General features: G+C 49.0%; 1 protein-coding gene across 2 annotated transcripts in view; it reads left to right on the top strand.

Annotated features, from left to right (window-relative positions):
- Positions 1-20,890, top strand: part of KLHDC4 (kelch domain containing 4) — a 51,652-nt gene that overhangs the window by 5,031 nt on the left and 25,731 nt on the right. For both annotated transcript variants that reach the window (XM_028094269.2, XM_028094260.2), the window contains exons 3-5: positions 2,234-2,312; positions 3,038-3,136; positions 14,113-14,249. In XM_028094269.2, coding sequence (XP_027950070.1) covers positions 2,234-2,312; positions 3,038-3,136; positions 14,113-14,249 — 315 coding nt within the window. The remainder of the gene's footprint in view (positions 1-2,233; positions 2,313-3,037; positions 3,137-14,112; positions 14,250-20,890) is intronic.

Raw genomic sequence — 20,890 nt, 5'->3', positions numbered from 1 at the left:
ACCTACAGCACCCCTGAGGGAAGCCATTCTGAATGTGGATTGATTTCCCCCCATCACCCTCCCCCCCACCTTTTGGTGACGTTTAAAAACTTCCCTAAAATAATGTGCCCAAAAAGCCAGATTTAATGTTAGGATATAATTAGGAACCTTGGCTCTTCCCTGGTCAGCTGGGAATGCTTTCTGATGGGGCTGAGATATGATGAGATCTTTCAGTCAGTAACCTTAGTAACTTCTCCCCCCATCCTTCTCCATCATATTATAGGAAAAAACCATGAAAATTACCAAGTTTTGTGAGTGTATGTATTCCCAGGTATTGGCTGCGATACAATTTAATGGGGAAGCAAGGACCATAGACCAGGTGCATGACGGAAGGGGTGCGTGTAGCCGGTGTGGAGGGCAGGGACCCTGAGGGGACCCTGTGGGGGCTCTGGGCCTGACTTGGATTACTGTTTCCTAGCTGTGCTTGTTAATTTTCCATAGAAAATTTTAATAGGTGTTAAGTGGAAAAAAAATTTGGGGTTAACTTTGGGAAACATGGTTTCCTTTTGAAATTTTTAAGAAACTGTGGTAATATATATCTAACATAGAATTTCCCATTTTAACCATTTTTAACTGTGCTGTTCACTGGGATTCCTTACATTCACGGTGCTCTGGACCCGTGAGCTGTCACTCCCCATGCCCCTCCTCTTGGCCCCTGGTGACCACTACTTCCTGGTGTTTGATTTGCCTCTTCTAGATGAGTGAAGTCGCATAAGTGAAGTCTCACAACGGCTGTCCTTTTGTGTCTGGCTTCTTTCGCTTAGCATAACCTTAAGGTTCATGCATGTTGTAGCATGAACCTGAACTCCATTCCTTTTTAAGACGGATTAATATTCCATTGTATGGATGCACCGTATTCATCTTGTCGATAGACCCTTGGGTTTCCACCTTTGGGCCCCTGTGAGTAATGCTGTAATGAACGTGGGCATGCAGGTGTTTCTTCGAGTCCCTGTTTACCGGTTTCTTTGGCACGTACCTAGGAGTGGAACTGCTGGGTCATGTGCTAATTCTTTGTTTAACTGTGAGACTGTTTTCCACAGTATAGTCCAATTTTTTTTTTAAGATTTATTTATTTATTTTAGGGAGAGAGAGCATGAGCGGGGAGAGGGGCAGAGGGGGAGAGAGAGAGAGAATCTCAAGCAGACTCCACACCGACCCCAGGGCTTGATCTCACAACCCTGAGATCATGACCTGAGCTGAAATTAAGAGTCAGACGCTCAACCCACTGAGCGCCCAGATGCCCCAGCATAGTCCTATTTTATAACATTGGTTTCTTTATGGCAAACTTTCTAAACCTATAGAATGTTTTTGTGTACAGTAAATCCCCAAGAGAAAAAGAGAGTTGTCTGATTTCTCAAACTTATCTGACATTGAAACCTTTGTCTTCCTTTATGAAGTATCTTCTGAAATTACTGTTACAGCCTGCCCCCTGAGGAAGGCCGCATGAGGGATTTTGAAAGAAGGGGATTTTCCAGTGATTGTTTGTCTCGCCCTCCCACCCCCATCACTGTCTTACTTTCTGCTGAGATGGGCCACGTGTATTTATAGTTTCCTTTTAGCTGGTCTTTTGTCCTCATGTGTGATATAAGTAGGAAGCTATTTGTGTTTTTTAGTGTAAGCTATCTGGATACATACTGGAATGTTTAAGTACTGGACTTTTTAAACAGTGAAAGATTTATTTATTTACTGGAGAGAGAGTGCAGAGTGAGAGAGAGCATGACCAGTGGGGAGAGGCAGGGAGAGGGAGAAGCAGGCTTCCCGCTGACAGGGAGCCCAATGCAGGGCTCGATCCCAAGGACCCTGGGATCATGACCTGAGCTGAAGTCAGATGCTTAACGACTGAGCCACCCAGGCATCCCTATAAACAGTTTTGACTGTGATTTAAGAGGATAGACCTGTAAAAATAAGTTAGCTGTGGGAAATGTGGCCCTTAAATTAGGAGCACTTAGACTTCCCACTGCCTGATCGTTTTTACCCAAATGCTGTGTGAGTCACCCAGGTCCAGGGCCGTCCTGGTGTTCTGGCTGTGAGTGATTTTAAGGGTTAGGGGCCTTAGCTAAGTTCCCAGCGCCAGGCTTGTCTTTGACAGAAGTCTGGGGAGCTGATACAGCCCTCTGGTGGAAAGGAGGCCAGCTCTCAGCTGGGCGCCACGTGGCTGGATTGTGTGTTGAACTGTTGCTTCTGTCTCTTATAGGTTACATGCCTCTCTCTCTGCTCATCCTGAGAAAGACGAATTAATCCTTTTCGGAGGTGAATATTTCAATGGCCAAAAAGTAAAGTATATATTTTTTTCTTTTCTCCTCAAATTTTCATGGGTCTCATTTTGAATAAAATTAGTTTAAAGCCATGATATCAAATATGCATTGGTCCCACCTCCTGGGCCTGTAGGACTGGCATGCGACCTTGTCCTTGAGAAGCCACCAGGATCCTTCAGTGAGCTTTAGACTCACAGCTCTTACCGCCTGCTTGAGATCGACCAGCACACTGCTCACTTGGCTTGATTATTCATATGCTCATGATGGGTTTCAGTTGTTTGAATAGTGGAAGAAAGTGCTGATAAATTGTAGAGCTAATTTTCATTTTTGAGCAGACCAAATAGACTTGTGTTTCAGAATTGTGTATGAAACATTTAGAAAAGCCTGAGTTTGCCTTCCCTCCATGCTGAGGATCCCTGTGAGTTTGACTTAACTTGTTCATCTCCCACTCTGAATTCTCATCCTTTAAGAACCAGGCTTGACTTTGAGAGATGACTTGCCAAGCAGCAAAGGGTATTGGTACCTTACGTGCTAAGAGGCATGGTGGGCAGACAGTTTTTTTCTTTGTCATTATCCCAAAGGATCCGAGGGGCCCAGCCACAGGCTTCCTGCATTGGTATGATTTACATGGCTTTAGGAAACCTGTTTCCTGGGGAAAGCTAGTGATTGAGATCCTGCTTTCCACTACTGTCACTTGCATGGAGGTTTCATTGATGACACGAAGTCCCTCTTCCTTTTTGCAGACATTTATGTATAATGAACTATACATCTACAATATCAGGAAGGACTCCTGGACCAAAATGGAGATCCCCAATCCACCTCCAAGGCGCTGTGCTCACCAGGTATGTGTCCGTGTTGACCCTCCGCCTTCTTTTCCTGTGAGGGTCTGTTGTGTGCTCGTGGAGTTGGTAGACGACAGGTGGCCTGGTAGAGAAGGCAGGGGGGCTTACACATGGTCCCACTTGCTGTCACTGACTTGAACGCATTGCTAAGCTTCTTGCTCTTCAATGTCTTCACTTATGAGACGGAGAGGCACACCTTCTCCAGGTGGCCTGAAGAGCATGGGAAAGAATCTAGGTAAATCTACTTTGTGTGGTGCCTAGCACACAGCAGCCGCGTGGCAGGATACTCCTCCTCCATCGGAGTGAGAGGCTCCCGTAGGATCCAGACCTGGTGGCTAGCGAGAGGAATTCCTCGGGAGAAACGGAATGTTCCAGGGTAGTCATTGAGGCACGACATGGGTCATAACCAGAGATAATGAAGGGTGCTGAAGTCAGCCTGTTGTCGGCTGGTTTCTGCTTCCCTGGGGAGCTCTGTCAGAGCTGCTGCCCCTGTCCAGTTCTGTAACTCCACGAGGACGGGCCCTTAGTTTTTTGTGTTCATTGTCCTAACCCCAGACTGGGAACAGTGTCAGGGCACAAAAAATAATTTGAATGAGTGATACGTTTTCAGCATGGAGAAAAAAGATTGTACGAGCCTGTCGTGGTGCAAGTGAAGCATCCCTCCGCAGTACGTGGGATCCTTTCTCGGGTTCTCTCCTCACGGGTAGCCTGCTGATCTGAAACTGGGTCTGCGAGGAGGCCTCCCCTGTCTGAACGGCACATAGAGCCTGGCAGGCATTTGGACTGGTTTGTCTTTTAGAAAAGAAGAATGTACTTGCAGGTTTAGCAGTACGATCTTAGTAAGCTTTGATTTTAATAAGTAATGGATCTTTTTTTTTCTTTTAAAGATTTTATTTATTTATTTGGCAGAGAGAGAGTGAGCACAGTTTCCTGAGCAGAGAGCCGGACGCGGGACTCAATCCCAGGACTCTGGGATCATGACCTGAGCTGAAGGCACATGCTTAACCCATTGAGCCACCCAGGTGTCCTAAATAATGGGATCTTGAAGTTTGATCTGTTCACCAGAGACTGCCCTAGTTCTTGAGAATGCATGATCTGCCCCAGCCCTCCAAGCTGAGGACGAGTCCTGTCTTGTCCCAGCCATGATCTGTCCATGTCCCCAGCCCTCCCAGACAACTCCTTGGATTCCTGGACCCCAAGAATGCTCACGTTCTGATGGAGCAGTCCCACTCTGGGCCCATGTCACGTGATGTGGGCTCAGGGGCTTCTCCCGAGTTTGTTTTCTTATCCATTTTAATCACAGTTATTTTTTTTAAAAGATTTTGTTTATTTATTTGACAGAGACAACAGCGAGAGAGGGAACACAAGCAGGGGGAGTGGGAGAGGGAGAAGCAGGCTTCCCGCGGAGCAGGGAGCCCGACGCGGGACTCGATCCCAGGACCCCGAGATCATGACCTGAGCGAAGGCAGTCACTTAACCAACTGAGCCACCCAGGCGCCCTTAATCACAGTTATTAATTGTGGTCTTGAAGAATAAGTGTAAAAGTCTTTGTGATTTTTAAATGCAGTTATTTTGCCAGAGTGCTCAGCAGGCTCTGATTCATATGCATGCCTTAGGAGGACTTTCCTAGTCTGGGACTTAATAATATCTTTGTAGTTAAGGTTGGTTCGCCGCTTTCTCTGAATTTCACAATGAATCAGAGCCACAGGGAACAGAAAATTGGTTGTAAAGTCTTTGGCCTGAAGGTCATTACAGTCCAAATTCTACGACATTGAATTCTGTGACCTAAAGCCTTCCTTTTTATAGACTTGTTCAGTGTGATGTCAGAGGTCATGTTCTTTATCTTCTCTTTAACTGAGGCATAGGGGGTGGAAAGAGGAAGCCTGCATGTACACCATTCTTTGTCTTCTAGATTCTGGAGTTCTGGGGGGTGAAGTTGATTTTAGTGTGTAATTTGAGAGTTTAGGTGGCTTTTCTATGAGAACACAGCCCAGTGAGAGAGAGGAAAGGGCGCTGGTGCCTGCTGGGTGTGTTTGGCCGGATGTGTGCAGGCTTCAGTGACTCGCTGCTCCTCTTGGCACCCCGTTTTCTGGGAGGAGGACGCAGTCACACAGCTGTGCCTAGACCGTGAGGATGCCACCACCAGTGGGAGGGGGCCGCTGAGAACTGCAGGGACAGGTGACGAGGAGGTGGCCGTCGTCAGATCACGTCTTCTTGATCCCTGGATGGTTTCTCCCAAAGTAGTCACTAAAACTCATGTGAAACAAAAGGGGTTCTCCCCTGAAATAGAAAACAGTTGATGGATAAAAATATCCTCTGTGTTCTTATCAGTCTAGTGCATTAATGAGCAGTAAGTAGTTTCGGAGAGAGGTTAACGTGTAAGAGACCTTTCTTCGTGAGATAAGCAGAATTCCACAGTGGTCCGTTGGAGCTGCAGGAAGTGTCAGCCTCCGTCTGAGTCCTGGCTCTGTCTCAGTCCCTGGGAGCAGGCATGGCGGGGGTCCTGGGTTGCTCCCTCAGGAGATGGGAGGCATCTTGTACATTCGAGGCACCCTTCTGGGGCTGGGATACGGTGACAAAAAAGACCAATTTGCCTTTCCTGACGATGTCCCATGGTTTGGGTTTTCTCTGGTCCTGGTGGCCTCATGCGTTTTTTGGACCCCCACTTTCACAAAGCTGAAGCTGCTGTCAAATCTGTTCCGAGTCTGTTACTTTGGATTCTGATGGGCTTTTTTTTGGCATTTGGAGGGAGAGTGGGGAACTTAGGGTTTTCCAGATGTGACTTGATTCCAGTTAATGCAACAATAAGCAGACCCAAGTGCCTGGGCGGCATACAGCCTCGTGGGACGGGTGAGAGCGAGGTGCTGGTGAAGCCAACCTTACCTCGCCCCTGGAGCGGTGCGGCCGTGCTTTGTCTTTGTGAGGCCCAGCTGTCGGTTTCAACAGGAACTTCCAAACCGCTGTGTGTATGTGTGCATGAATATGTGTACATTTAACGTTGTTTTAGTTTTATTGTTTAATTTCCCAAATATGCAAGTTTAATCACTCAGGAGAGGGCCGAGGTGGGTAAGCTTGCTGGGTAGGGAAGCTTCCAGCCCAGTGACCTCACTTTCCTGCCCAGTCGGCCAGGCCTGTCGTGAGGAGCTGCCGGCTGGTCCAGCCCATGCCTTGATGGCTTTTCCATAAGAAGAATCCGTATTTTAGGATATCGTAGGAAGTCATTTCATTAGTGCTTAGACTTTTTAAAACGTAAACTCTTTAAGATCTCCTTACTGGGCCCTGAATGTGTTATTTTTGTGTTATGTTTTGAGGTGAATGTACATTTTGTGGGTATCTTCTGGCAAATTTTTTTCTTCTGCTGCAGGACATTTTAGAGTACAGTGTGTTTATTCTGAGATCAGCTTTAACTGACAGTGACCTTAATAAAAATCAGTTCTTGGAGAAATTTGGCACGATCCGTGACCGCGATTAGATCCCTTTCTTACTGCTTTCCCTTTCACTCACTTAACAGTTATGAAGTAGGGGCGCCTGGGTGGCTCAGTCGTTAGGCGTCTGCCTTCGGCTCAGGTCATGGTCCCAGGGTCCTGGGATTGAGCCCCGCATCGGGCTCCCTGCTCAGCGGGAAGCCTGCTTCTCCCTCTCCCACTCCCCCTGCTTGTGTTCCCTCTCTCACTGTCTCTCTCTCTCTCTCTCAAATAAAAACAAAACAAAACAAAACAAAAAAAACAGTTATGAAATAGAAGGAATTTGGAAATTTAACTTGGATGAGACTGAAACTTTTGAGTTGGAATTATAAGATCCTGTTGCTAATTCCCAAGTGAACCACTTTATTCCTTATTTCTGTAGCCAAGAAACTTTTTTTAAATCTTTTTCTTACTTTGATGTAGAGCTGTATATTGTTTTTACTCATAGATAATCTATTAAAAATATTTGAATGGGGCGGATTATTTGAAATAACTAGACTTGTAAAACATGTCTTGCTGAAGGTTGTATTTGCACAGTAGTGTGACTTCTGTGCATTTCAGTACAGGCATGCAAACTAGTTTCCCTAGAAAACACTATTATAAAGATGTTTCAGTTTAAGCATCATCAGTAATGTGACAAGGTGCCCCCACATGTGTAATGCACGTACTTTTTTTTTTTTTTTTTTTTTGCAGAAGGGGAAAAAAACAAGATGAATTTAATTTACCCTAAAACCCATTTTCGTCATCTTTAGGGCTGGCAAGTAAGAGGAGATTTTCTTTATTATCTATTTCCTTAAGATCCTTAAAAAAACACGTAATTTTGCAGGAAGTGCAGATGTAATTTATCATAATTTGTCTTTAACTGGTACATTGGAAAGGCTTCTCTCTCGGGATTGCTTTGTATTGATGTGCATTGGAGATGCGGAGCCCTAGGTGTGTCTGACCTTGCTGTGTTAGCAGCACACACGTGACTTGCCCTTTGCTTGATTTCTTAGACTTGAATTTCCTAATTTTATCGGCTGACTGGGGTTATGTTAAGTGGCTAAAGTGCCTTCTAATCTTTAAGAGATGGGTCTAGTTTGAAGTCGGTACGAAAGTAATTTGCCTAGTACTTCTCATGTAGTAGTTTTGAAATCATTCTTAAAAGGTGGAGAAAGTTCTGTGTGACTCAAAATCTCAATGCTGGATCCCAAACAGAAGTTGTGTTTCTGTGTAGTTGTTCCTATTTTTCTTGACATGGGGTTCACTGATTTTTTTTTTCCTCTCAATTTATACATTTGTCTAAATGTTTATACATTTTTTTTTTAATAATTTCTATTTATTGTTTCCTTTCACTTTGGGTTTAATTTGCCTTTTCCACTTTCTTAAGGTGGAAATGTAGAACATGTATTTTAAATCTTTTTTTTTTTTAATGTTCTATTTATTTATTCATGAGAGTCAGAGAGAGAGGCAGAGGCAGAGGGAGAAGCAGGCTCCCCGCCTGGCAGGGAGCCCGATGCGGGACTCGATCCCAGGACCCTGGGATCATGACCTGAGCCGAAGGCAGACGCTTAACCATCTGAGCCACCCAGGCGCCCCTTAAATCATCTTTTCTAATATAAGCATTTGAAGCTATATGTTTCCTCTAGGCAGTGCTTTAGCTGCATCGCACATATTTTATTGCATTTTATCACTCAGATTGAAGTGATCTAATTAGTTTGTGGATGTCTTATTTGACCCATGCGTTAGACTACTTAGAAGTGTGTTAATTTACAAATACTTGGGGATCTCCTGGGTTTCTTTTTGTTATTATTATCTAATGCCGTGGCAGTTTAAGAGCACTGTATGATTGCAGACCTTTTAAAATTTTTGAGACCTATGCTTTGGCCTAACATAAGTATCTTGGTATATCTTTGGTGTGTATTGGAGAAGAATATATGGTCTCTAGTTGTTGGATATGGTGTTCCTGTTAGGTCAGGTGGGTTGATATTGTTCACACCTTCCCTATCCTTACTGCCTCATCTCTGCTAATCTCCTGACGTACCCTTTGTCTGCTATTCGCACAGCCACCTCACGTTTCTTAGGATTAGTGTTTACGTGGCATATCTGTTTTCATCCTTTACATCCATTTGCGTCTCTACATTTAAAGTGCATTTCTTGGGACACCTGGGTGGTTCAGTGGGTTAAGCATCTGCCTTCGGCTCAGGTCATGATCCCAGGGTCCTGGGATAGAGCTCCACATCAGGGAGTCCTTGCTCAGCGGGAAGCCTGCTTCTCCCTCTGCCTGCCACTCCCCCTGCTCACGCTCTCTTTCTGTCAAATAAATAATCTTAAAAAAAAAAATTATAAAGCGCATTTCTTATGAACAGCACTGTTGGGTCTTTTTATCCAGTATGACAGTTGTTTTTTAATTGGTGTATTTGTCTGTTTCATTCATTCATTCATTCATTTATAAGTAAGCCTCACACTGGGCATGGGGCTTGAACTCACGACCCTGAGAGTGAGACCTGAGCGGAAATCAAGAGTCAAACACTTAACCGGCTGAGCCACCCAGGCGTCCCTGTCCATTATGTTTAATGTGATTATTGACATGGCAGTGATGTCTTTGATATTGTTTGTTTTCTATTTGTCTCACCTGTTCTGTATTCCTTTTCGCTTTTTCCTGCTTCTTTTGGGTCGATTGTATTTTAATATCCATTCTTTATCTTTTCTGTTGGCTTATGAGCTGTCCCTCGTCTTTGTTTTCGTGCTTGTTCCGGGGTTTGCAATACACATCTTTAACTTAGGACAGTCTCCCTTCAAATGGTATTATACCGCTTTCCAAAAACTGTTAGAACTTTACAGTAGAATACCCACATTTTCTTCTCTCCTTTGTGCTGTTATCCCCACAATACAGTGTTACCGGTTTTGCTTTAGGCGGTTACTATGTAAAGAAATCTTGAACCGGAGAAAAAAATATCTTACATTGATTTACTAGTTTACCGTTTCTGGGACACTTCATTCCTCCGTTTTCATCTGGTAATGTTCTTCAGCCTGCAACTTCATTTACTGTTTCTTGAAGTGCAGGTTTGTTGATACCAATTTTTTTCAGCTTTTTTTTCTAAGTGGAAATGTCTTCATTTTACTTTTACATGATATGCTTGCTAGATAGCAAATTCTAGACTGACAGCACTTGAAAGATGTTCCGGTTCCTGGCTTACATTGTCCTAATGAGAGGTTAGTGGTCATTTTCATCTTTGTTCTCCTGTATTTAACGTGTCTGTTTCCTCCTCTAAGACTGCTTAAATGATTTTTCTTTCCCTTTGGCATTTTAGCAGTTTGATTTTGATGTACTTTTGAGATTTTTCTGGGAGTTCAGTTAGGTGTATGTTAGACTGTTTAATATTGTCCAATAGTCAATGAATACTTTTTTTTTCTTCTTCTTCTTCTTCTTGCAGTGTTTTTCTTTTTTGGCTTCATTTTGGATAGTTTTTATTGCCCTTCACAGTGGATATGCTGTGAACTTGTGCATTTTTCATTTTACAGATGGTGTTTTTCATGCTAGAGATTGTTTGGTTTTTGATTACCATTCCCATGTCTATTTATTATATTCATATTTTCCTTTAAATCTTTGGGCATATTTATAACTGTTCTCACATCCTCGTATACTGATTCTCTCATCTTACTTCTGGGTCTCCTTCTGCTCACTGACACTTCTAATGGGTCACATTTTCCCCCTCGGAATGTATGGTTAGATACTGGTTGGATGCCAAAGGGTGCTCCTGGCACTTGGCAGCACCTGGCTAGATTGGCAAATGCTGCCTGTTGACGATCTGGGTTTTGTTCTCATCTATCAGTGAAGGATGAGATTTGTCCTGGCACACGGTTCAGTCACCAGCAGATCATCGTGATCCTTTGAGGCTTTCCCCCTGGATGGCCTAGCCCGAGGGTGTGGCCTTTCCGGGGTCTCCACCGAATGCCCTGGGTGCTCAGTGACACTTTTCACACTGTCTGGTTTGGAACTTGTTGGTCTCCAAGCCCCTTGTAAGCTCAGGTTGTTTGCAGGCTTTCACCTTCGCCCTGGTGGGTATTTGCCCATCCTTCTGTGGTCGTGCCCCACAGCTGTGCAGCTTGGGGTTGGAAGGCTCCAGTGGGGCCCCTGTGTGGATTTGCAGTGTGCTCTGTCTCCAGTGTTCTGGCCTGCAAAGCAGCAGCCCTCCGCATCCCTGAACTCAGCTCAGTAAGATCACCTGCCCTGCTGCACTCCTTTACTCGCGTCAGGTGCAGAAAGTGCCTCCAGAGTTGAAGGGCTCATCCTGCCTGTTTGCCATCTCTCAGGAGCATGGTCCTGGCCTTCCTCTTGTCTCATTACAGCTGCTTCGTGGATGGTCCAGTGTTCCCCTTGTTGACGGAGGGAGGCTGCTGTGTTGCATGTTGGTCCCTCCTGGTCAGAAGGGCAGGTTTTATGCCTGGGCTCTTTGTAGTTTTAGTCTTCTCTTGATTAGTATGTGAACTTTTCTCTTGGTGTTCACAGTCTTTGAGGAGTAGGTTAGATGAAACTATGAGGTCGCTGACTGTAGACCCAACTTCGTGCAGCTTCCAGAGTTCCCACTGTGCTGGGCCTGCTGTTGCCGGCAAGTGGGGAATGGGACGTGGAAGACAGAGCTCTTCTTGCCTGGAGTTTGACTTCATTTTTTCGAATGACAAAAAACCAAGGCATCTGGGTGTTTCAGTTGGTTAAGTGTCCAACTCTTGGTTTTGGGCCCAGGTCATGATCTTGGGGTTGTGGGATCGAGCCCCTCTTAGGGCTCTGCCCTCAGTGGGGAGTCTGCTTGGGATTTTTTTCCCTCTGCCCCATGTGCATGCATGCTTTCTCAAATAGATCTTTTAAAAAGAATGAAAAAACTGATTATGTAAGTAATATTCATTATGAAAAGAATTAAAAAGGAAACTAAGTCCATTGTCCATTTTTCCAGAACTATTATTAATTTGTATTTTTGCATCTCTTGTCTAAACACGTAATTTGAGGGCACCTGGTGGCTCAGTCGGTTAGGTGTCTGCCTTCAGCTCAGGTCATGGTCCCAGGTCCTGAAATCGAGTCCTGTGCGGGGCTCCCTGCTCAGTGGGGAGTCTGCTCCCCACCCCCCATCCCTGGCTTGTGCTCACATGCACGTGTGCTCTCTCAAATAAATAAAATCTTAAAAAAAAATACGTAATTCGTATTTTTGCATGTTGGTATTTCCTGTTGGAGTACTCATCAGTACATGCAAATCCACTGTGTGTGTGCGTTGTATGATAGCTAGACTTCTGTAACGTGGGACCTCAAGGCACCTTTGTGTTGTGTAGCATGAATGTACCACCTAACTTCACCAAACTCAGCAGTGTTAGACTGGGCCTCAGCAGATCACCGCATCTGCTTTAATGATTTGAAACGATCATGTCTTCCCTGCACACGGACTGGTGTTTTAGGGTGCTAGGAAACTGGCTCGTCTCTTCATAGGGTGGTCATCTGTGCTGAGAGAGCACATACAAAACGGATTAAAATGGGAGTGGAGAGGGCCGTGTCACCCTCAGTACGCCACCAGGACCCCCAGTTAGTGCAGGGCAGGACTGGCATTGGTGACAGAGCCCCAGTTCTGCAGTGTCCTTAGGTGCCAGGCGGGGCAAAGGGCTTGCGCTGTTGTAAGGGCTTTGCGGTGCTCTGCGGGTGTCCTGGGACAGAGCCTCCTGAGAACCACTGCCTGACCCACCCAGTGTGCGCTTTTTTAGGGGGGCCTTGTGAGGTCCCCACGGCCCCGGACCTAGTTCCCCCACCCTGCCACGCTGCCTCCGGCCACGGCCACCGCTTCTGAGCTCCTGGGCAAGAAGGCCCCTCTGGTGTGAAGGACGCGCCTGTGTGTCGTCTTCGTTCCCGGGTACCCATGGTTGGTGATTGCACGTAGACCGGCCCGGCCTCTGCTCTGTCACAGCACGGGTTTGCAGGGTGCTTGCAGAGTCACTTCTGTGAAGTCTGTCCTCTCAGGCATGCGGTTTCCGGATCATCTCACCTCATGGTAAAACCAGCCAGATCCCAGTTGTCCTTGAAATCATGCTGCCCACCAGGCTGTGTGTCATCGGATGAGATCTCAAGGGAGCAGGACTCTGTCACTGGGTGGCCATGGGGGGGGTGGCTCTGGTGGGTTCAGGTGGTTGTGGGTCGTTCGCATGTAGCCTGCAGCAGGCTCCCAGAGAGGCCAGGCATTCTGAAATGATGTGCGGCCTCGGGATCAGAGTGTCCCCAGGGTGAGAAGGGGCATAGGTTTTGGGGTTCTGGGCAGGGGCTTCCAGTCTCACTCATACCACCTGTTAGTCTGCACTTAAGCTTATGTTTGGAGAAGAGGTCTACTCTTCCACAGCTCAAAGCCCTGGACCAGATTGTCCAGAAATTGCCTTTAGAATTCTCCGAATCGGTGTTTATTTGCATCTATACAGGTCGATTTACGTGGAGTAGCATTCACTCTTATTTTAGCTATCTGAAATACATGCCCTTACACGATATTTTCCCTTTTCTGGAAAATCAGAATGCTTTGACTTGCTTTGACACATGCTTTTTAATCACATGCTTGGACTTGATTTTTCCGCTCTTATGGGGGACCCAGCATGTGATTCCTGGGCAAATCATGTGCTTTCATGCTTGTATTTCTGGGGTGCTGGGTGTCCTTGCCTCATTTTCGTTGAGGTGGTAACCTTGGCCATGGGAAGTGACCTGAACCCTGGAGTTCCTGTCCTCACTCACCTCCCCACTCAGATGGGTGCGTTGGTATATGAGATGTGCCCCGGGACCATTGTTCTCTGAGAACTTTGATACTCTGCTAAGCCCAGTCACACTTTTTTTTTTTTTTTAAGATTTTATTTATTTGAGAGAGAGAACGAGCAGGAGTGGGAGAGGGAGAAGGAGGCTCCCCACTTAGCAGGGAGCCCGATGTGGGACTTGGTCCCTGGGCCCTGGGACCATGACCCGAGCGGAAGGCAGGTGCTTCACCAACTGAGCCACCCAGGCGCCCCAGCCCTGTCGTAGTTGAAATATGCCCACGTCGGTCTTCAGAGCCTGGTGCTGCACATGCCTGGTCGGCCTGGCTCTCCTGCTGCCCCGGCCTCTCCTGTGCCCACGGTGTGGGACTGCGTGAGCCTCCGGGATGTGCGACCCCAAGGGTGCTGTTTTCCCCGCTTTCGCTTGCCTTTGCTGTTGTGCTTCAGGCTCTTAGAGATAAATATCAGTTTGTGTTAGATCTCTTGTGAACGTTTGACACAGTTGTGTCCATTTTAAGGGGATCTGAGGTTGTCTGAATCTGTTTTGCAACCTAGGAATACCTGGACGTGTGGTAGGTGTTTGACTTTGGAGGATTTGCTGAATGCAGGATTTCTGAGGAATCTTCCCCTCAGACGCAGGGGAAGGTGATCACTGAGTATGGGTGCTGGCTACAGCCACCTTGTGTCGTGCTCTGGTGGATCTTGGGGGCGCGGACCTGGCTGAGAGCTGTGTGGCGGCCCTGACCTGTCTCTTTCTTCTCACAGGCTGTGGTGGTGCCTCAGGGCGGAGGACAGCTGTGGATCTTTGGAGGGGAGTTTGCTTCTCCCGACGGAGAGCAGTTCTACCACTACAAGGATCTCTGGGTGCTGCACTTGGCCACCAAGACCTGGGAGCAAGTAAGGTAAGGTGCCGGGTAGTGAGCCTGACCTCTGGGCCTGGCTCCCGTCCTGTGCGCCGTTCTGTGTTCACGCTGATGCGGTCCTAGCCCTTTGGGATCCTGGGGCTCCGTGGAGCACGGTCGCAGAGCCCTGAGTGGCCAGGCTCGCTGGTGACTGCAGGCGGGCGAGAGCTCACCTTTTTCTCTAGACCCTTCTCGGAGAAGTCTGGCCTGGCGACAGCCACCTGACCACCTGACTTCGTTGAAGGCGTTTCCGGCCTCACTGGGAGCAGCACGTTATCCCTGCTAGTGTTCTGTCCCCCTCAGCACCTACGTGGAGCGTCTGGGGTGCCGTTACCCTCCCGGGCCATCTGTGGATCCCTTTGGAGGCAGTGCTGGGTTTCAGCTTGCTGGCAGTGGACCCGTGGTATTCACTACAAGGGAGTGCTCTTCTTAGGTCTAGTTGACCTAGAAATAGCAGAGCTGGGAAGAGGAGAGGAAGGATGGGGAGAGCTTTCTTGTTGCTCTTCAGTAAACCAGGCTCAGCCGTCGCTGGTACTTGATTTCTGCCCTTGTCTGTGACATTGATAATGGGTTTGTCACATCTGTACTGCACATTCACTGCCGGTCAGTGCTACACATTGGAAGAATGACAGAGGGAAAGTAGGGTTAGTTGGCTTTAGTTTTCAGGGGTGCACATGCCCTGTGGCCAGGGCCACGCACACCACGCTCCCTGGGTACTGTGTCTGCTGTCAAAGCCGCAGACCAGAGCTTCCTCCCGTGCTGGAGTAGGTAGCTGGATTGCAGAGTTCAGTCATGGTGCAGAACCCTTTTCGGGGCCTAGGACTTTGATGGGAAGAGAGCCTCACTCCCTGGAGGCTGTGCTTGGTCATTTCATGAGGAGCCATTGAGGAGGCCGCCGAGGCCAGGCTGTGCAGGCCTGGGGTGTCCGCACCATCGAGTCTGCTGTGTGTGCGGGAGTGTCTGTAGCCCCAGGCTCAGCGAAGCTGCTGGAGGAGTTAAGCCGTCTTACTGAAGTCGGAACCAGGGAGCCTTGGTGTGCACTACCAAGTACTGACTTCATTTCCCTTCCTCTTACTTGCTTTTTCTCTTGGCAGGCACAGCAATTCAATTATTTTCATATCAGAAATTGATTTTGTTATGTATATGTGGAAACTTGGTCATTTATCCTCAATTTAAAAAGTATTTAGGCCTAGAGCACACCAGCTTTGTTCCTCTTTGCTTCAGTTCTTTTAAAAACCCAATTGTCATTTATTTATTGCTTGTCTGTCCATCTTTGGTGAATTGATTCAAGATATTTGCTTAGCATAATTATCAGTTTGAGTAGCTTTTTGTCAGTAATTCGTGGGTGGGTGAAGGACCGTTCGGGCTCCATGGGAGAATACTGCCCTCTGACAGCGGCTCAGCAGGGCCTGTGCTCGTGGTGGCTGTGGGGACGTCCTCAGCTGCTTTGCCACTTTCTCGTGGCCCTCAGCCTGAGGGCACACTTTCTCGTGGCCCTCAGCCCTTCCCGGTTCCGTGGCATGTACTGTGGGTGTGTTACACGGAAGTGGGGGGGGAGGGGCACTAGAGACACATGTCCACTTGGGGATGTGCCCTTTGAGGGGCTTGCTGTGGCCACTGTCTCCCAGCCGGCTGGGGACAGCTGCCCTCGCCTCTGTGTGACCCAGGGCTGTCGGCCCCAGCACGCGTGCACGGGGTCCACGGCTTCCGTCCTGTGTTGGAAATTATCTCTGCGAAACAGGTCCCTCGCTGCTTGAATGCTTATTGTAATCATGGTGTAAGTGTTTATGGAAAGTATGTCGTAGAGCCTGTTAGAAGCTAACAGGAAACCGCACGCTGCATCCCGTTGGCATTCTTAAGCCTCTGCTTTCGTCTGGACGGAGTGGCAGAGCTGGAAAAGGAGGAGGTGCTTTACTTTTGTTTGTGTCTGAGTTGTTCTTCCAGCCTTCTTTCTGGGTGAGGACCCCGGTTCTGGTGCGTGGGTGTCACGTGAGCTGCCCGTGGGGCCACGTGGCAGTATCCACTTATGACTAGAAGGTGCAGCCTGCAAGTCAGGAGTTAGAGGGTTCTGTCCCCAGCTCTCCTTCTGATTTTGTTTGCCAGGAGATTATTATTTATTTATTTATTTATTTTTAAAGATTATTTATTTATTTGACAGAGAGAGACACAGCGAGAGAGGGAACCCAAGCGGGGGGAGTGGGAGAGGGAGAAGCAGGCTTCCTGCCGAGCAGGGAGCCCGACGTGGGGCTCGATCCCAGGACCCTGGGACCATGACCTGAGCCGAAGGCAGACGCTTAACGACTGAGCCCCCCAACCGCCCCTGCCAGGAGATTATAAATGAGCAGCTGGATTTCTCTGTTGTGCTGCTTCACATATTTATCGTTATGAGATGTTTTCTGTCTTGAGCTTGCTGACGGGAGGCAAAAAGCCATTAGGTGTTTGTTGTTCAGGAGACATTACCTGAGGACCGATGTCCACTTCTGTGTCTTTGATGTCTCCCACCCTGTATCATCTTGGGCGCTGAGCTCCAGCCTTCCTAAAGCGCTTGGTGCCCCGACTATTTGCAGGCTGCAGCCCCTGCCCCGCCTGCCGCAGAGGTGGTCCTGAGACCACCGAGGGAAGTGCCACCCCTGCCGCCCCCTCTCCCACCATTCCAGCTCCCCACAGCCCTCCTCGGGGGGGGGGGGGGGGGAGGGGCGGGTCCGCAGAAAGGTTTCCCACTGCCCCAGAAGCCATGAGCGCTGACCCACACGGTGTGTTAGTTTTGTCTGGGAGATGGCGCCACGAGGACCACAGAGAACAGGGACTGGTGGGGAGAAGGGAGCGTGAACACGTGTTCCCGCAGAGACTGTAGAGGAGTGAGCCGCACGCAGCTTGGTGGAGACTGCACGGGGGGCGCTATCAGGCCAGCCGCAGATGAAGACAGGCACCGCTGGGGGGCCGTGAGGCGGGAGAGCAGGACGCCCCCCAGCCAGGATGTCAAGGTACCCATGGTCCCAGTGCAGCTTTACATGGGCCTCCGTCCCCGAGTGCGCTTTTAGGAACATATGCTAAAGAAACGCTCTCGTTTTATAGAAAGATAGATACCCAAAACCATGAAGCAGACCAATCCATGCCTGAGAAGAAAGCCCAAGAGTGTGTCCACATGCATGTGTGCTCGCCAGGTGGGTCAGGAACCATACTTGCGCGGGGCGGGGTCTGCACCTGTTCTGGGGCCGCCCCGTCTTCGTCCCCGCAGCCATCCGCTGCATTCTCAGAACTGGAGGGTTTTGCTCGTTTACTTAAAACATTGCTTTGCTGTGCATTCTTTTCATATGCATTCCAGAATTCGTTTTTGAAATGGTATTTTTAAAAGTTCCAATGGGATTTTGATTGGGTTTCTTTTTTTTTTCTTTTATTTTTTTTCACCTTTTTTTTTTGTTAGTCACCATACAGTACTTCCTTCGCTTATAGATTGTACTTTGGGAGAGTTGACATCTTTCTGATCCTATCTTCCTGATCAGGAACATTGCACCTCTCTCCAGTTCGATTTATTTCTCACCCGTCGGTAAAATTTACAACCGCCTACGAGAATCGCCGAATCAAAGGGCACCTGTGTCTCGGCGCCTCTCCCCTCGTGTCTGTTCCCACAGACTCCAGCTGCACTCCCTCCTTGCTGGGAGGAGGCCTGTCACCGGCGCTGTGCCGGCACTCTGGGTTCTAGTTTGGTGATCTTTGCACACCTCCCTTCTCCGGGAAGCAGCTCCTAGACGGCGGGGCAGTGGCCCTGTGGAGTAAGTCATTTCCTGTCCTTACTTGCACTTTGGAAGGGTTCTCTAGAGAATGATGTGGTGTTCTAGTAATAGTCGGTGGTGTCGTGGCTGGGAGACCTGTGGGGTTGTGGCCCAGAGCTGAGGTAACACCTCTGTTCGTGAATTCTTGGGCTTTATGCACCAAGTAGCACCTCCCTGCCCGCCTCACCCCAAACATTGAGTCTGGTTCAGAGCACGTTTCAAACGGGGCTCAGGAATCTGCCTTTTATTTAAGCCCTCCCTTCCCACTCAGTGATCCAGGCGGTCCTGGGCTGCAGCTGGAGGCCCTAGTTGCTCATCCATTGGCCTTGGTGACTAGTGGGTCTCGTGCTTATTTAGAGCCTTGTTCATTAATGTGAACATGGAACATGCCCGCTGCCCTTTCAGGAGTAAGAAGACTCGAGTAAAATTCCTTAGCCCCTTAACCAGGAAATAGAGCAGCTGGTGCTTCTGTAATGTACTGATTGTCGCAAACTGGAGGGCCCTGGACTGTTGGCTGGCCTCCCGGCCGGGCTGCACACACTTCCTTACCTCGGCTGCCGTGACTGCGAGTGTGCGGGAGGGATCCCGAGGGAAGCCTGCCTGCTGAGTCCTTGGGTAGGCTGAGGTGCTGCTCCTGGGAATGGCACGGGGTCGTTGCCGCCCTGGTCGGTGGCTGCCGAGGAGAGGGGACTGCTGCTGGCGATGTGGCTCCGTCATCTGGTCTTCTCGTCGCAAAGAGAGGCGAGGAGATTCATTCAAAATGCACACGGAGTTTACTGTTTCTGGGGACGGCCTCTGAGTCCAGAAGAACCCACATCACCCGGAAGGTACAGGCAGAGCCCACGCTGAGCTTGAGTGTGTTTTGTGCCCAGGATTTAGCCCGGCGCTCTGCATTCATTCCTCGGTAAATGTTTCTCCCGGGAGGGGTAGTTTTACAGTTGAGGAGGCCTTCAGAGAAAGGTGGTATTGAATCGGCATCTGGAGTATATTTAGCCCCTTTCTGGGCTTTCAAACAGGTTTTTCTTGTGGGACGGCAGGGTGGATTCCGTCTTGCTCTAGCTGATGACTTCTGATTTGTCCGATAGGGCAGGTGTGTCCCGCCCATCCTTGCGTGCATGGGCTGGTCTGAAGAAAGTGCCTTTTGGGGAAATGATTTCAGCTTGCCATTGAGAAGAGTCAGGGCCTGCATAGGGTAGTCAGGGAAGAGCTGCTATTCTGAGGTCTGAAGTCAGATCACTGAAAGGGGCGCCTTGATCGACCATTGCCTGTGTGTTTCCTTGTTTCATGGCTGTGCTATGCACCGGATGCATCGTGTGGAGAAAAGAGCACAGGCCTTGAGTCCCATCCCACCACATGCCTTGTTCTGCCAGTGGAAGCTGTGTGACCTCAGTAGGTCCAGCCACTGCCCCGAGTGCTGTCAATAGCCATGTGGATGTGCCGAGGACCAGGTGCAGCCCCCAGCACCCGGGCCTGCTGGGGAGCACCTCTGCAGCCACCTCTACTTGGAGGTTGGCCTCTCCACGTGGTGCTGATGGCTCCAAAGGGACCAAATGCCAGTTGAGTTTTTGTGAAAGTGCTGTTTTAAAAAGTGAACTTTGATGAATTTTCATAGTCCTATACGGCTTGATGAATTTTACAAAAGCAAACACACCTCTGTGCTTAGATAATGCTCAGAAAAGAGCATTATCGCCATGCCTGAAACCCCCCTGCACCCCTTGCAGTCACTCCCCCATGCCCACCTGAAGGGCAGGTTAGGTTGGTTTTGAACATCCTGTAGAGGGAGTCTTGATTCTCCTGGCTGTTTTCACTGAGCATTGTTTTTGTGAGATTTGTCTTTGTTGCCTGTGGTAATAGTTTGCTCATTTGGGGCTATGTAGTATTCTCTTATGAAAATAGGACATTGTGTCTGGTGGTTGGTGGGCCTTGGAAAGTCACCAGGTTCAGATTATTGCAAAGGGGTGCTCCTGTCAACATTCCTGGACCCATCTTACGATGAGCATACATGTGCGTTTCTGTTGAGTGTGTGTCTAAGCAGAATAAGGCCACGGGGTCGTGAGTTTTGTGCACGTCCAGCTCTGGCGCACGTGGCAGACCGTTTTGCACGCTGGTGGTGCTGGTTTACTCAGCAGCCCTGTGGCGAGTCCTGTGCCCCCTGTGCTCTGCCCCTGGCCATGCCTCTGTGGCCTGTTTAACGCCTAGTGGACTCTCAGCAGTCTTTTCTTGTCTTCACTTAGGTTCTCGTTCCTAGCAACAGACGTGGACTTGACGTCATAGAGGTTTGATGAGAGGAAAGATGATAGGATTGCTGACATCAAGAAGGCCGAAGCTTAGGTGTCCGCATCAGTCGGCGGCCTCACGGTGGGGGTGTATGACCAGTCGGCGGCCTCACAGTGGGCGTGTATGACCAGTCGGCGGCCTCACGGTGGGCGTGTATGACCAGTCGGCGGCCTCACGGTGGGCGTGTATGACCAGTCGGCGGCCTCACGGCGGGGGGTGTATGACCAGTCGGCGGCCTCACGGCGGGGGGTGTATGACCAGTCGGCGGCCTCACGGCGGGGGGTGTATGACCAGTCGGCGGCCTCACGGCGGGCGGGTATGACCAGTCGGCGGCCTCACGGCGGGCGGGTATGACCAGTCGGCGGCCTCACGGCGGGCGTGTATGACCAGTCGGCGGCCTCACGGCGGGCGTGTATGACCAGCTTTCACAGGTGTTCTGAGATTCCCTTCCGCCTCTGTCTCTGCGCAGGTACCGCTGCCCCACCCCCCAGCAGCGTTGTTGTCGTTTTGTAAGGATGAGGGTCCCGTCTTGGGGCCCCAGCCTCAGGGCCTCATCCAGCCCTCATCACCTCCCTAAGGCTACACTGCTGA

The sequence above is a fragment of the Eumetopias jubatus genome, unplaced genomic scaffold, assembly GCF_037043125.1.
Source record: "Eumetopias jubatus isolate StellerSeaLion01/CBP00866 unplaced genomic scaffold, mEumJub1_p1.0 scaffold_10, whole genome shotgun sequence".
NCBI lineage: Eukaryota > Metazoa > Chordata > Mammalia > Carnivora > Otariidae > Eumetopias > Eumetopias jubatus.
This window is presented reverse-complemented; position numbering and strand designations above follow the sequence as displayed.